General features: G+C 43.6%; 1 protein-coding gene across 2 annotated transcripts in view; it reads left to right on the top strand.

The window, feature by feature from the left end:
* Nucleotides 1-13,695, top strand: part of GDPD1 (glycerophosphodiester phosphodiesterase domain containing 1) — a 118,420-nt gene extending 104,725 nt beyond the window's left edge. Inside the window, exons 9-11 of one of the 2 annotated variants that reach the window (XR_012296647.1) lie at nt 6,875-6,926; nt 9,232-9,968; nt 10,360-13,695. Coding sequence is in view for 1 of the 2 variants with exons in the window: in XM_073667562.1 (XP_073523663.1) it covers nt 6,875-6,926; nt 9,232-9,354 (175 nt within the window). In the remaining variant the exon portion in view is untranslated. Of the gene's footprint in view, nt 1-6,874; nt 6,927-9,231 lie in introns of both variants that reach the window. The other variant, XM_073667562.1, reaches the window with a different exon arrangement.
* Nucleotides 13,696-14,221: the final 526 nt, after the last annotated feature.

A 14,221-nucleotide genomic window follows, 5' to 3' on the forward strand; every position in this document is an offset into this window, starting at 1 on the left:
TCGGTCTTCCACCTGCACCCAAAGCCTGTCTGGTCATGCCACAAGCTTTCTAACTGCGCAGAAGGGATCCTGCACACCTCCTTACTATGCTGGCAGTAGGGCTCAACGTCATCAGGCGGTTTTTACATTGAAATGTCTGGGAAATGTGAGTCACACAGCTGAGGAGTTGTGGTCAGCTCTGGAGAACCAATTTCATGAATGGTTGTCTCCACTGGACCTGAAACCAGGGAAGGCCGTGTGCGACAATGCTGCAAACCTGGGTGCGGCCCTTCGCCGGGGCAATGTCACACACGTGCCTTGTATGGCTCACGTGTTGAACCTGGTTGTCCAGCAATTTTTAGCCCACTATCCCAGACTAGATGGCCTTCTGCAGAGGGCACGGTCGCTGTGTGCTCACTTCCGCCGTTCGCATCCCGCAGCTTAGCGACTTACATCTCTACAGAAGTCGTTGGGCCTGCCACTTCACCGGCTAAAATGCGATGTGCCTACCCGGTGGAATTCAACTCTGCACATGTTGCAGCGACTGTGGCAGCACCGACAATCCCTGGTGCAATACATTCTGACGTATAGCCTGGGCCAACGAGATTCAGAGGTGGGGCAAATCACGCTGGAGGAGTGGTCTCAGATCAGGGACCTATGCACCCTTCTGCACAGTTTTGAAATGGCGACGAAGATGTTTAGTGCTGACGATGCCATTATCAGCATGACTATTCCGGTGATTTACATGCTGGAGCACATGTTAAACAGAATTCGGAGTCAGGTGGTGGCACAAGAGGAGGTGGAGGAAGTAGAGGAGGAGGAGTTGTATGCGGAAGGGCTAACATCTGCAAGGTCCAGACGGTCGGCAGCACCAAGGCGGCAGGCATGTGAGGGTGGGGGAGATGATTTTACCAGGGCGCATGGTAGCAGCCAAACTAGTGAGGAAGGTGCAGGAGCCCAGGAAGAAGTGGAGGACGAACTGATGGAAGACTCATCAGATGAGGGAGACCTTGATCACATTTCTGTTGTGCAAGGTTGGGGGGAGAGGACAGAGGAAGGAAGCATGATTGTTACCTCGCCACCAACACAACAGGGACTTGGTGCTCCTGGATGCGCAACACACATGAGTGCCTTCTTGCTGCACTACCTGCAACATGACCCTCGAATTGTGAGAATTAGAAATAATCCTGACTACTGGGTTGCCACACTGTTAGATCCCCGGTACAAAAGTAAATTTGCAGAAATTATTCCTGCCATAGAAAGGGATGCACGCATGCAGGAGTATCAGCAGAGACTGTTGCAGAATCTTACATGTGCTTTTCCACAAAATACCAGTGGTGCACGTAGTGAATCTCACAGTTCCAACTTGCCAACCGTGGGACCGTCAAGTGTTCAGCACTCAAACCGTAACAGAACCACAGTATCTGCTGGTAACATCAATTTTGCGGAATCATTTCACCACTTTTTTAGCCCATCCTTTGCAAGGCCACAGGAGACGAGAAGTCTGACACATAGTCAACGCCTAGAGACGATGGTACAGGAGTATCTCCAAGTAAACATTGAAGCCATGACTGTGTCACTGGACCCTTGCTCTTTTTGGGCTTCCAATCTGGATAAATGGCCGGAGCTAGCCACTTACGCCTTGGAGATCTTGTCATGCCCCGCAGCCAGCGTTCTGTCTGAACGTGTGTTCAGCGCTGCTGGTGGTGTGCTGACAGATAAGCGCACGCGGCTCTCCACTGATAATGTAGACAGACTCACGTTCATAAAGATGAACAAATCATGGATCCGAAACGACTTTTCTACCCCTGTGTCATCCTGGGGAGAGTAAAAGCTTGATGATTGGTTAAAATCACCCTACCAACCGTTTTAAGCTTTCAAATTACTAATCATGTTTATCTGTATCTTGACTGGAAAATAATTTGGGCTTTGTAGCAGTGTGCAGCACTGATCCTATTAGGCCATCTATAATAAGCTTCACCAGATTTAAAATTAAAAATAATTTTTAGCTGCATCTAGCCCGGAAAATAATTTTGGGGCTCCGAGATGCGCAAGACACATAAGTGCCTTCTTGCTGCACTACCTGCAGCATGACCCTCATATTGTCAGAATTCGAAGTAATCATGACTACTGGGTTGCCACACTCTTAGATCCCCCAAACTTTTCGATCAACCTTTTCATTTTAATAAAGACCAAAAAAATGGTCATTTTTGAAATTATAAGCATTAGCAGGTTGTTAGAAACTGAAATCAAACAGTTTTCAACTCAAAACTTTATTCTAGGTGATGTTACATTTTCACATAGGACCCCTTGTTCGAAAGGAGCTTCTGAACTCTCTCGTCCATTGAATTTGTCAGGTTTTGGATGGTTTCTGCTTCAATTGTTTTGCATGAGGACAGAATACCCTCCCAGAGCTGTTGCTTAGATGTGAACTGCCTCCCGCCATCATAGACACTCCTTTTAATGATGCTCCAAAGGTTCTGAATGGGGTAGAGGTCAGGGGAGCATGGGGGTCACACCATAAGTTTGTCCCCTTTTATGCCCATATCAGCCAGAGATGCAGATGTTTTATGTGCAGCATGAGATGGTGCATTATCATGCAGAAAAATGATCTTGCTGTGAAATACACGGTTCTTCTTCTTGAACCATGGCAGGAAGTGCTGTTTGAGAAAATCCACATACATTATGGAGTTCATCTTTAGCGCCTTCAGGGATCCTAAAGGGGCCGACAATCTCTCTCCCCATGATTCCAGCCCAAAACATTACTCCACCTCCTCCTTGTTGGCGCTGTAGCCGTGTTTGCGTGGGGTGTCCATCAACCAGCCATCCTCCACTCCATTCATCTGGACCATCGAGCGCTGCACGGCACTCATCCGTGAACAAAACCGTTTTGAAATCAGTCTTCATGTAATGTTTGGCCCACTGGAGCCGTTTCTGCTTGTGTGAAGTGGATAGAGGAGGTCGACAGGATGGCGTATGCACAGCTGCAAACCTCTGAAGGACCCTGCATCTTGTTGTTCGGGGGACGTTGGAGGCACAAGCAGCTTCAAAAACTTGTCTGCTGCTATGACAAGGCTTTTTTGCCGCTGCTCTTTCAACCTGACGTAATTGCCTGTAGGAAAGAGTCCTCAATTTGCCCTTATCAGCACGCACACGTGTGTACTGTGAATCAGCTACATACTTCTTGATTGCCAAGACACTTCATCCTGATCATCGCACAATGTTGATTGTAGTCATGCCTTGACCTAAACACTCCACAATTTGTTGCTTCTCAGCAGCCGACACATCCTTTTTCTTTCCCATTTTGGCAGAAAATGTAGGCTGCTTAATAATGTGAGAGAGCCTTCTTAAGTAGTCTTGCCTTTCATTGGACACACCTGCCAAACTAATTAGCACAGGTGTCTGCAATTGCTTACAGTGATATAAAGAGCCCTGACACACATCACCATCAATGAGTTTAACTGACAAACAAACAAATTCTTCCCTTATCACTCCTAAACACTTTTTGCATAATAATTTGGAACGCGGTGTACATGTGCTTTTCCACAAAACACCAGTGGTTCACGTAGTGAATCTTACAGTTCTAACTTGCCAACCGTGGTCTGTATGGAATTGTTCAATAAAGGGCCCAAAATTAAGATAACATAGATGGGAGAGGTCTCTATGAATAGGAATTCCTAAGTATTTGATACCCTGTGAGGGCCAGGCAAAGGGAAAGTTGGACTGGATGGAATCCTATATGGATTTAGGGAGGGAGACATCGAGGGCCTCAGACTTCGCTGCATTGATTTTAAAATTTTACCATGTAACAAAGTGATCTATTTCAGCCATAACAGCAGGGATGGATATATGTGATTGAGTGATATATACTAGGACATCATCAGCAAATAGAGAGCACTTGTACTCGGTGCCTCCCACCTCAATCCACCTAATATTGGGGTTATGGCGAATTGATGAGAGCAGGTGCTCCGTCACTAGGATGTATAAGAGAGGGGACAGAGGACATCCCTGCCTTGTCCCATTGGTGATTGTGAAAGGTGATGAAAATGTTCTGACGCACCCCCTGGGCCTTGGGACACCCGGAGCCGGACCCTTTTTGGTGGATGCTGGTGGTTGTAGTCTTCGTGGCGGCGATCCGGTTCCGTGGCTCAGGGCGGTCAAACCAGTGGCGGAACTATTTATGTGGTTTTGATGTTTAAATGTCCGACTACGCCACCCGTGGATTGCGGTCAGAGTGAACCGCCGCTACAGGGCAGACCGCTAAGGCTGGTGTTGTGGGTGCAGCAGAGCGTAGCATAACTCCCCACGGGAGGAGTATAGCCTCAGGGCAGTGTATGCGGAGGATGGGGGTGATGGTGCAGGGCAGCAGCAGTAACGACACGGAGTCAGTGATGCAGTTCAGGGCCTTTACTCACAGTTCTTATTATCCAGACCACGTCTGCAGGTAACGGCTGCCCACGTCGTACTGTGCTCACCAGGTGAGGGGCTCAGACAACTCCCAGATAACTTTGGAGCGCTTCACAGGACCCCCTTTGTGTGTCCTTTGTCTGGCCTTTCTTACCAACACTTCTGTCCGGCTGCCTCGGGCCTCCTCTTGGTAAACTTGGCGCCAGTTTCCCTGACCCTATGTGGTGCCTTCCTAGCGGGTGTAGCAAGGGGCTGCGCCACATAAAATGTCAGAGCCTCCGGTTTCTAGCTGAGGGTCGTTTCCTGCCTCCACTAGTTCGGGGACCGGTCTCCCCCTTTGGCCTGACCCCTCCACGCAGGTGGATTCGGGCGTGCGGTGGCGACTCGCCCGTCCGCACCCCTGGGATCCCTTCATTCCTCGTTCCTGGAGCCTTCTCCGCTCCTCTTCCTTCCTTCTCCCTCTTGCAGGCCTGGGCCTCTGTTACTAGGCCCGCCTCCGGAGCAGAGCTCATGCAGAGCCCCTGCTCCCTGCCACTTCTGCTCAGACTTCTCTGCACTGAACTAAGATGGTGCCCACCTTTTATACTCCCTTCTCAATGCACCCAGGAACTGCTTCCTCCCTGCTCCCGCACTGCAGGGTTCCCCTTCCTCAGTGTTCCCTCCCCCCACTCCAGCCAGGGACAGGGACTGTCGTGCCCATCTCAGGGGCATATTGGTCGCCCTGCCCCACGGCAATGTGGTGTAATGCATGCAGGTGTCGGGTCCTGATCCACACTCCATCCTTATCTGAGAGTGAGATATCACACCTCTGGGTGAGGTGCAATACGTCTGTAGCAACCGAGCCCTCGGTGCTACAGTTCCATTTATCTTCAGCCTAGGTGACGTATTGTGATACAGGGCCGTGATTTTGGCTATAAAAGGGTCCCCTAGACCCCTACCCCAAGCTTTTTAAGAGAATCATATATGGCGTGCCAGGAGACTCTATGGAATGCTTTCTCAGCATCCAACGAGAGTATCTACTTACAAATTTTTAACTGCATCTAGCCCAGGAAATACTTTGTGCCTAGTAGCAGTGTCTGCTAGTCAGCGGATTATCCCGGCTGTTAAGCAAGCTACACCACCTGTAGTTTGGACACTTAATTTTTTCAAAGGAAATGCTTCGGGACCACGGGATACTCAGTGAAGAGCATCAGGAGGCACCCCAAGGCATAGGGGCTGGGACTGGCACTAGGATGCCTTGCGGTGGACAGCCGAGCTCGATCCTTATAAAAGCTTTTTAACTGCAGCAGCTTTAGTGGACGCTACTGGAGCTGGAATTACGCGGCTGCTGGCATGAGACTTGCCCTCCAATAGATCCTTGTAAATGGATTTAAAGTGTATTCATTCAAATTAGAGAGACAATTTAAATTAAAAAGCTTAGAGCTGCCTCCACCACAGGGGGGCTCTCTAGACCCACCAGCGGACAGGCACCAGTATTGGGAGATGGGGGCTGGCCGTCAGGGTTCACCGCGGCTCTGGCACAAACCCGGCGACACGGAGGTGGCACGGGCAGGAGTGGACTGGCCGTCTCGGCTTCTCACTTTTTGGATTTTAGAAGGGCATGACATGCCTATATCTGTGTCTCCCCCTCCTTTTACTCCTCCACCTCTTTTCTTTTCGCATGACTATATGTACTTGTCACTTTTCCATGTGTTAGTTGTGTCTTCTGAGCAGTTTGTCAGCTTTTGGACACCTTTGAAGGTGTTTTCTATGTGTTTCTATGTGTTTTTGTTTGCCTGCCATTGGTTTTAACGGTGTTCGAAGGTGTTCGACGAACAGTTCGACGAACAGTTCGGCGAACACACGGGTGTTCGACGAACCGAACCGAACTCGAACACTACGGGGGTGGCTCAACACTATTTAAGATCTGAAATAAATTAAATTTTTGATGATATTCTGCCTTTGAGAGAAGCACCTGTATGTCTGTAAGTCACTTACTGGTCAGGAGACCTGCTGTCTGTCTGTGAATCACTGTCCATGCTCAGACCATAACACACCATTGTGTGAATATGGCAGAATTGAAGTCTCCCAAATATCTAATTATCTCCATTTATATGGAGACTGAATCTGCTATTGAGGACTGAGATTGGGAAATTAAAATGGTAAAACAGTAGTCTATCCTTGATAACATGCAAGAATTTTTTATTGTGTTCACTAACATTACCGAAAGACAAAATATTACCAGAATAATCTAAGCCTTTCACTTTAAAAGGGGCTGTGCTGCGCCTCTTATTTTTGCATCTTCGTTGAGAGACGGTGCTGCACACCGGGTGGCAAAGTTAACGAAGCAACTATCAGACCAATGGATGCCTATTGTGCTGCTGCTTCTCTTATTGCCTGAGACAGAAAAAAGAGTCTCTGCGCAAACAACCCCTTTCATTTGTTGTGCACTATTCTCTCTACAAATTTTAGGCTTTAGATTTGATGTACTGCATTTTATGTGTTCCAGATTAATTATGAGAAAGTCTCTATTTGAACATCTGAAAGCTCGAGGAATCCAGGTATGTTGAAAAATAATAGATATTTATATGCAATTTGTTTATATATAGATATATAATCACTAGTGATAACTTGTTATCCGAGCATTATTGGGTGTTATCCGAGCATCTTGGCGTGCTCGGATAATATGTTTGAGTCCCTGCAAATGCAAGTTTTGCGGCTGTTAGACAGCCACAACACATGCGGGGATTGTCTGTTTGTTAGCCAATCCCCGCATGTGTTGCGTCTGTCTACTGCCGGAAAACATGCAGCTGCAGGGACTCGAACATATTTTTCGAGCATGTCAAGATTCTCGATCACCCGAGCATGCTCGGATAACTCATTATCCAAGCATGTCCGCTCATCACTAATAATCACGTGTATATGTACCATGTGTATGTATGTGTATATATATATATATATATATATATATATCTATATATATATATATATATATATATATATATATATATATATATATATATACTGTATACACACATTCATATATACACACCTACCGGTACATATAAATATTTATTGTGGAAGGTTAGCTAGGTAAGTGTAGGCAAAGAAGAGACCAATGATAACCTACACAATTCTCCACCAAATGTTAAATAGTCTCCCTTAATGCAACTTACGTAACCAACACAAAAATGTCTATCTCATAATAGCGACATATCATATAAAGTCATAAATAGAATAACTCTAAAAAGAGAAAGACAGGGAGGGAGTGACTTAGATAGTATATTAAATTCTTTATTCAAAAGTATAAATAGTACATGTATGTATAGTGAGTAGTCTGTTAAAAGAAAAAGACACCATACAACCCCCAAATTAACCAGTAAAAAAAAATAATAGAAATTCTAGCTTGTAATTATTAGACCAAAACTAATCGGACCCAATATAATAAAGTTAAATTATATGTACCAGTAAATAGCCAGACACAGCAAGTTCATAGGTGCCACCAGTATGTCAAAGCAAAATTAATATAACTGAATATGGCAATATGCATAACATAGGTGTCATACATGTATTATTTGGATGGAGTAGGTCGGCATAAATTATTTTAGTATATAAATGAATACATGCCATGAAGGCAGAAATAAATGATACCTTGTAGTGGTGTGGACTGTTTTTTTTACATAACCATAGTGCATGTGGTGGTGAGACCAATGCAGTCAGAGACAGGGAGACAACAGTTCTGCTGCATCCGGGATTCTGTTCTTTATTGGTGTACAATATAAATATAAAGCCTTTACATCCAGGCACAAAGCACTCAACAGATATCATTTTCCCCAACTATACTGGTGGTCCTCTACTAACCACCAGAAAAAGAAACCAAAAAGTTGTATGTTACCTCACACCAGTAGCACCTAATGGAGACCAGCAGTCCTCAGTAAGTCTAATGGGCAGACATCTTCGGTCCCTTCAGTTTTCCTCCAACCAAAGTGCACTTCACACCTTTCTAAACCCAGTAATGAATAGGTACAATATCTAGACTGACTGAGGTGTACAGAGAAAACCAGTCCACGAATGAAGGTCAGGCCACGCTACCACACCTGCCTATCATTCCATAAAATTCCAGGCTGAAACCAGGAGCCATTAGCAAACAATACTATACTAGGGACTTCCAGATCTCTTGTTTTCCTTACAACTCACCCAGCTTTTCCCGCGTGAGATATGTGCATGTATTCTTCCTGGAGCCTAGTATAGGAGAGGAATTTGGGGGCATTAAAGGGAACCTGTCAGGTTGGATATTGCTATTAACCTGCAGATATAGGGTTAATCTGCAGGGTAATAGTGTTATGACGGTGCCCGGCTGCTGTACTAAAAGTGCAGCATCCATGAGTAAATGAACTTTATTCCTCCTGGGAGCCGCCATCTTTCAGTCATGCAGGTGTACTGGCACGGCTACAGTCCTCGTACACTGTGAGCGGCGGCTGTAAGCTTTCCCTGGCACTTTGACTGACCGCCATGTCTGCACTGATGCACTGCATAGCCGGCTGTCAGTCAAAGTGCCAGGTCAGGGCGTGTTCACAGTATAGTGAGCAATGGCAGTAGCCTGAATGACTCAAAAATGGCAGCTCTCTGGAGGAATAAAGTTCATTTACTCACAGATGCTCCACTCTCAGTACAGTGGTCTGACCCCTTTATAACGCTAACTTGCAGTCTAACCCCACATCTGTAAGTTAATAGCGTTATCCAACCTGACAGGTTCAATCAACCACAACCATGAGAATGAGCGGCCGTGCCACTTGTTGTTTGTGCTTCTTTACCATTATTATTATTATTATTTTTTTAGTCATTTATTGATTTTGTCTCCTACAGGTTTACATTTGGGTGTTGAACAATGAAGAAGAATATAAAAGAGCCTTTGATTTGGGCGCCAATGGGGTAATGACAGATTATCCTACCCGACTGATGGAGTTTCTGGAGCATTACTCTCATTGAGACATGTTTAAAGAGCCGATCACCTGAGTGACATTACTGTACAATAAGGTCATCATACCTCATGCACGGCCGTCTAGTAAATACTTAGATACTTATACATATGTATTTAAGGGGATCTTGTAGAGTTTACATTTGTAAATAGCTGTAGCAGGACAGAACCACTATGCTGTAAAGTCTACATCATTTCTTATGGACAGTTTGACATGGAATGTATACAGTATTTACTTATGGAAATTGTAAATTATCACATACAATTAGGTCAGATTCATATTATTATTGCAGGGGAATAGTGTGCACAGATGACGGAATCATGGCTTTGTGTTAATAGTATATCGGGCCTGTACTGCCGTGGGTCAGTCTGGCCTTGTTCACATTTGGTAATGATTTACATGTAGCCATTATGTCTTAAAAGAAGATTTCAGCTATAGGCGCTCCTGTATTTATTAAAGGGGTTTTTCCATAATCAAAACTTATCACCTATCCACATCTTTGGTGGTCTGGCCTCTGAAACCCACCAACCACGAGAACAGGGGTCTCTATTATTGCAGTATCACACAGTTATGCTGGAGAGATGGTAAGGAGCAGACAGCAGATGACTCTGTGTTAACTGTTAGGCTATGTGCCCACGTTGCATTTATGAAGCAGAAAATTTCTGCTGCATAAATGCAAGTCCTCTCCCGGAAAAACGCATGCGGAATTCCGCACGCGTTTATCGCGCATTTTTCGCGCGTTTATCACGTGTTTTCCACATGCGGAATTGCCTTGCGTTTTTTATGCATTGGACAAAGGCAATTCCGCTTGCAGAAACGCAAAATTAAATGACATGCTGCGGATTTTTGAACGCGGCATAAACGCTGCGGAAAAATCCGCAGCATGTGCATAGAACTTGCGGAATCCCATTGGGGACCATGGGGTGCGGATATACATGCGTTTTTCAAGCGTTTACGCTGCGGAAATTCCGCAGCATATACGCTTGAAAAATGCTACGTGGGCACACAGCCTTAGAGTATTGTAGGACCTCTCAGCTTTGTTTTTGTCTGCTCTTCCCTATAACCTCCATGTTGTTGATGATGATGATGATGATGAAGGTTATCATTGCTGTATGTCCCAAGTAAAACCGTTAATTCTCCCATTATCTCTGAGGCCTGATGATTCTGCTGAAAGCTGAAATATGCAACATCCATGTCTCTTGTGTTATCGGAGCAATAGGGCGTATGCACGACCACCAATCCTGTGGACAATTGATACATTTGATTACGGGAAAGCACCCCATTACATGGAATTTGTCTATAGGCGAGGAATGGTTCCATATTTCTCCTCTATAGACACACAGTATTTATGCTCACTTCAATAAACTGCTTTACTCCTGGAGGATCCCTTTTAGACATCCGGGAGGTTTTGAGTCTTGTATATTAGGTGCAGTATTGATGCACTTATTGATAAACAGCTGTCCATGGTGATTATACATAATTGTAATGGTCACTTTTTAATGACAAGTTTAATAGTAATATTTATTGAATGATGTGTGTGGTTTTATTTAGAAGATGTGATAGTCATTAATTAAGCTCAGAACTAGAAACGGTTTTAAGAAAGTAAAATTAACATTTGGTTGTTTACTTTGACTTTAATTCAAATTTGTCTTATGCTCTTAAGATACTTTCCTAAGATGTCACTGACTTACACTTCCATTCTCTTCTGTACTGAACTCATGCATGTAATATATAGAATTTGTACCAGAACACAATGTACAAATCCATAGTTAAAGTAGCACTCCGGTAATTTTTTTTATTACTCATATAATGCTCTCACAAACAATAATAGATGTGTAATTTGTTCCAACACAGCTCAGTTGCATCCATATATTTTTAACTATTTCATTATGTGCTGCTGTCTCATATGGTCTCCAATTTGACCACTAGTACTGTACATGTTGTCCTATGTAGACACGAGCTGAACTACAGGATAACATCATCATCTATCAAATCCCTCCTGGCAGCTCTCACATCAATCCCTAATCAATCCCTAACCATATTAGCTCAACCCTCATTCTTCCTCTGTATGACCTTGTCTTCAGTTGAATATATAATTTCTTCCTTATGTATACAATGATTAGTTGATGAGTTATAAAATTCCCTGACTCAGTCTGTTTACACTATATATAGGTAGTGTGTGAATGATCACTAATGTTTGTGAGATGTACAGAAGCTTCAGCCTGTCTACCCTGCTGCCTGCTTATAAGAGCTGAAAGGGAGAAACTTATTACCAGCAGGAGGCAGAGGAGACAGGCTGAAACTGCATGAGATAGAACTGCTGTCCTGTAATTCAATGTATCCTAACTACTGATCTATTACTGCTGCTGTCACATAAGACTACAAGTCGACAGACCTTCTGCATGGTGCCTTATGGGAATCATATCAGAAGGAAGTAAGGAATAAAGATGGCAGACAGCTCCGAATGGTACATCAACTAAGACTGATATAAAAGGCATATACAAGAGCCTCTACATTATTCTTTAGTAGTAACCTATGTTGTGCTACACAGGCAAATATTTTCTGCTTTAAAACCATTTTTTATATTAGCGGTTTGCTTTTTATCAAATATGCATTTTTTAATATGTAGAAAATAACAATGTAATTTAAATGTATATTTGTAAATGTAAAACTTAGTTCACCCAAAGATATTTAAAGTTTGCCTCCACTTTATATTTTCATTGTGTGATGTGTCCTTTTAATGTTCATATTTTTGTGGACCGAGGGTCGACAAAAACAGAAAAACAAAGATGTCCTTTTTTGATCTGAGTCACAGATTAAACTCACCAATGCAAGTCTATGGGACCTTGAAAAAACTTGAACCGAACTTGGATGGCATCCCATAGTTGTATCCTAGTGCTGTCTGCTTTTCCCTGACTGTTTGCTAGGAGAAACCTCTATAAAAAAAAGTTTGCATATGAGAAAATCTGGTGGTAATAACTGACACCTGACCAGTCACTGATGAAGATCTGATCCAGCATACTGATAATAATCGGTCCATTTCTTTCACACATGAGAATGAGGCCTAGCACGTACAGACATGCAAGCATACGCAGATAAGCATGCGCGTGCACACACAGACATACCACATGCACAGGGATGAAAAACAAAGCGGGAAGGCAGCCATCATTATTATAGAACAACGAACCAACACATGAAATAACTAATATATCATATGACTTTTTCCCGTTAAATAAGTGGAGGTACTCTTTAAATTAAAGCTGTGATTAGTAGAAAGGTTATTTATCTACATTTGTGGAATGCGTGACTTTAATATTTTGGCATTAATTAATGATTGTTAACAAAATGACTGATAATAGTGAGCAATAGTATGCTATTCATTTTGTGACTAATGCAAATAGAATGACAATACCTCAAGCTTTAGGGAAGGATAGAAAATCATCGGAAAATACCAATAGAACCTAATTTAAAGGGAGCCTGCCATGTCCCCAAATGCTATTAACCTGCATATATGGGGTTAATCTGCAGGTTAAGACCATTCTAATGCTGGCTGGCCACCTTACTGAAAGCCCGGCTACCAGGAGAAAATGAACGTTTTTCCTCTCAGCAGCTGCCATCTTTCAGTCAGAAGCGACCACAGTCACCGCTATGTACATAGTGAATGGCAGCTGTAAGCACGCCACGTCACTTTGATTGACAGCTTGCTCTGTAGTGCATCTGAGCGTGAGCTGTCAGTCAACATTCTGGGGCATATTTATTCTCCATGCATGCCTCTGTGATTAACCCCTTACCTGCCGGTCAATAGCCTTTAGGGACATGACAGGTTCCCTTTATATAATAAAATTTGTTCTGAACAAATCTTAACTTTTGTATAAAGTAGAAATTTGGGAAAACAGCACTATATTCATGTCTATTCAAGGAATAGAGATAGCAGGTTATTTATTTTTTAATCCTGGATGAATTTTTCTTTTCCGCATGTATGAGATGCCATGTTGTGCATGAGTCCATAACTCTGAGGTCACAACCACTTTCCAGAATTAGATATGTTACTGGATACCGTCCACAGTCGCATGGTACATCTGCTAGCATGCCATTATTCCTATACATTCTGTGTCATCTCTCATGGATCTGTGCCTACCAATACTACATCATGTAGGTCTAGTGCATTGCTATAAGGGATTCTTGCTGATCTGAAAAAAAAAAGCCATAAAATATGAAAAAAAAAAAAAACAGCGGCAAGTTATTACCTGGCCTGCTGAAATGTCTTCACTATATCACTCTATATTAATTGTTCTACTTAGAATTCAGTTATTGGAAAAAAAATCCTGTAATAAAATCTTTTATACATAAACGGTGTCTTCTGTTGTCTTCTTAATGTAAACAAACTTTTGACATATCTGAAGTTTTGATGAAGGGAAATTCAGTGTTTGAGACACCCACTACTAATACCTAAGAAGAACGCATGTAGAGCTGGGCAGGTCATCTACAGAGTCCTAAGCGACACTACTCTGTCCTTCTCCTCCTTGACCTGTCATCTGCCTTCGACACAATGGACCATTCCCTCTTACTACAGACTCTCTCATCTCTCGGCATCACAGACTTGGCCCTATCCTGGATCTCCTCATGCCTAACAGACCGGACATTCAGTGTCTCTCACTCACACACCACCTCCTCATCTTGCCCCCTATCTGTCGGTGTCCTCCAAGGTTCAGTCCTAGGACCTCTGCTCTTCTCCATCTACACCTTATGCCTGGGGCAGCTCATAGAGTCCCATGGCTTTCATTATCACCTCTATGCTGATGACACATAGATCTACCTCTCTGGACCCGATATCTCATCCCTACTAACCAAAATCCCACAATGTCTGTCTGCTATTT

The sequence above is a fragment of the Phyllobates terribilis genome, unplaced genomic scaffold (assembly GCF_046119375.1).
Source record: "Phyllobates terribilis strain yellow unplaced genomic scaffold, ASM4611937v1 Scaffold_2__4_contigs__length_985480577, whole genome shotgun sequence".
NCBI lineage: Eukaryota > Metazoa > Chordata > Amphibia > Anura > Dendrobatidae > Phyllobates > Phyllobates terribilis.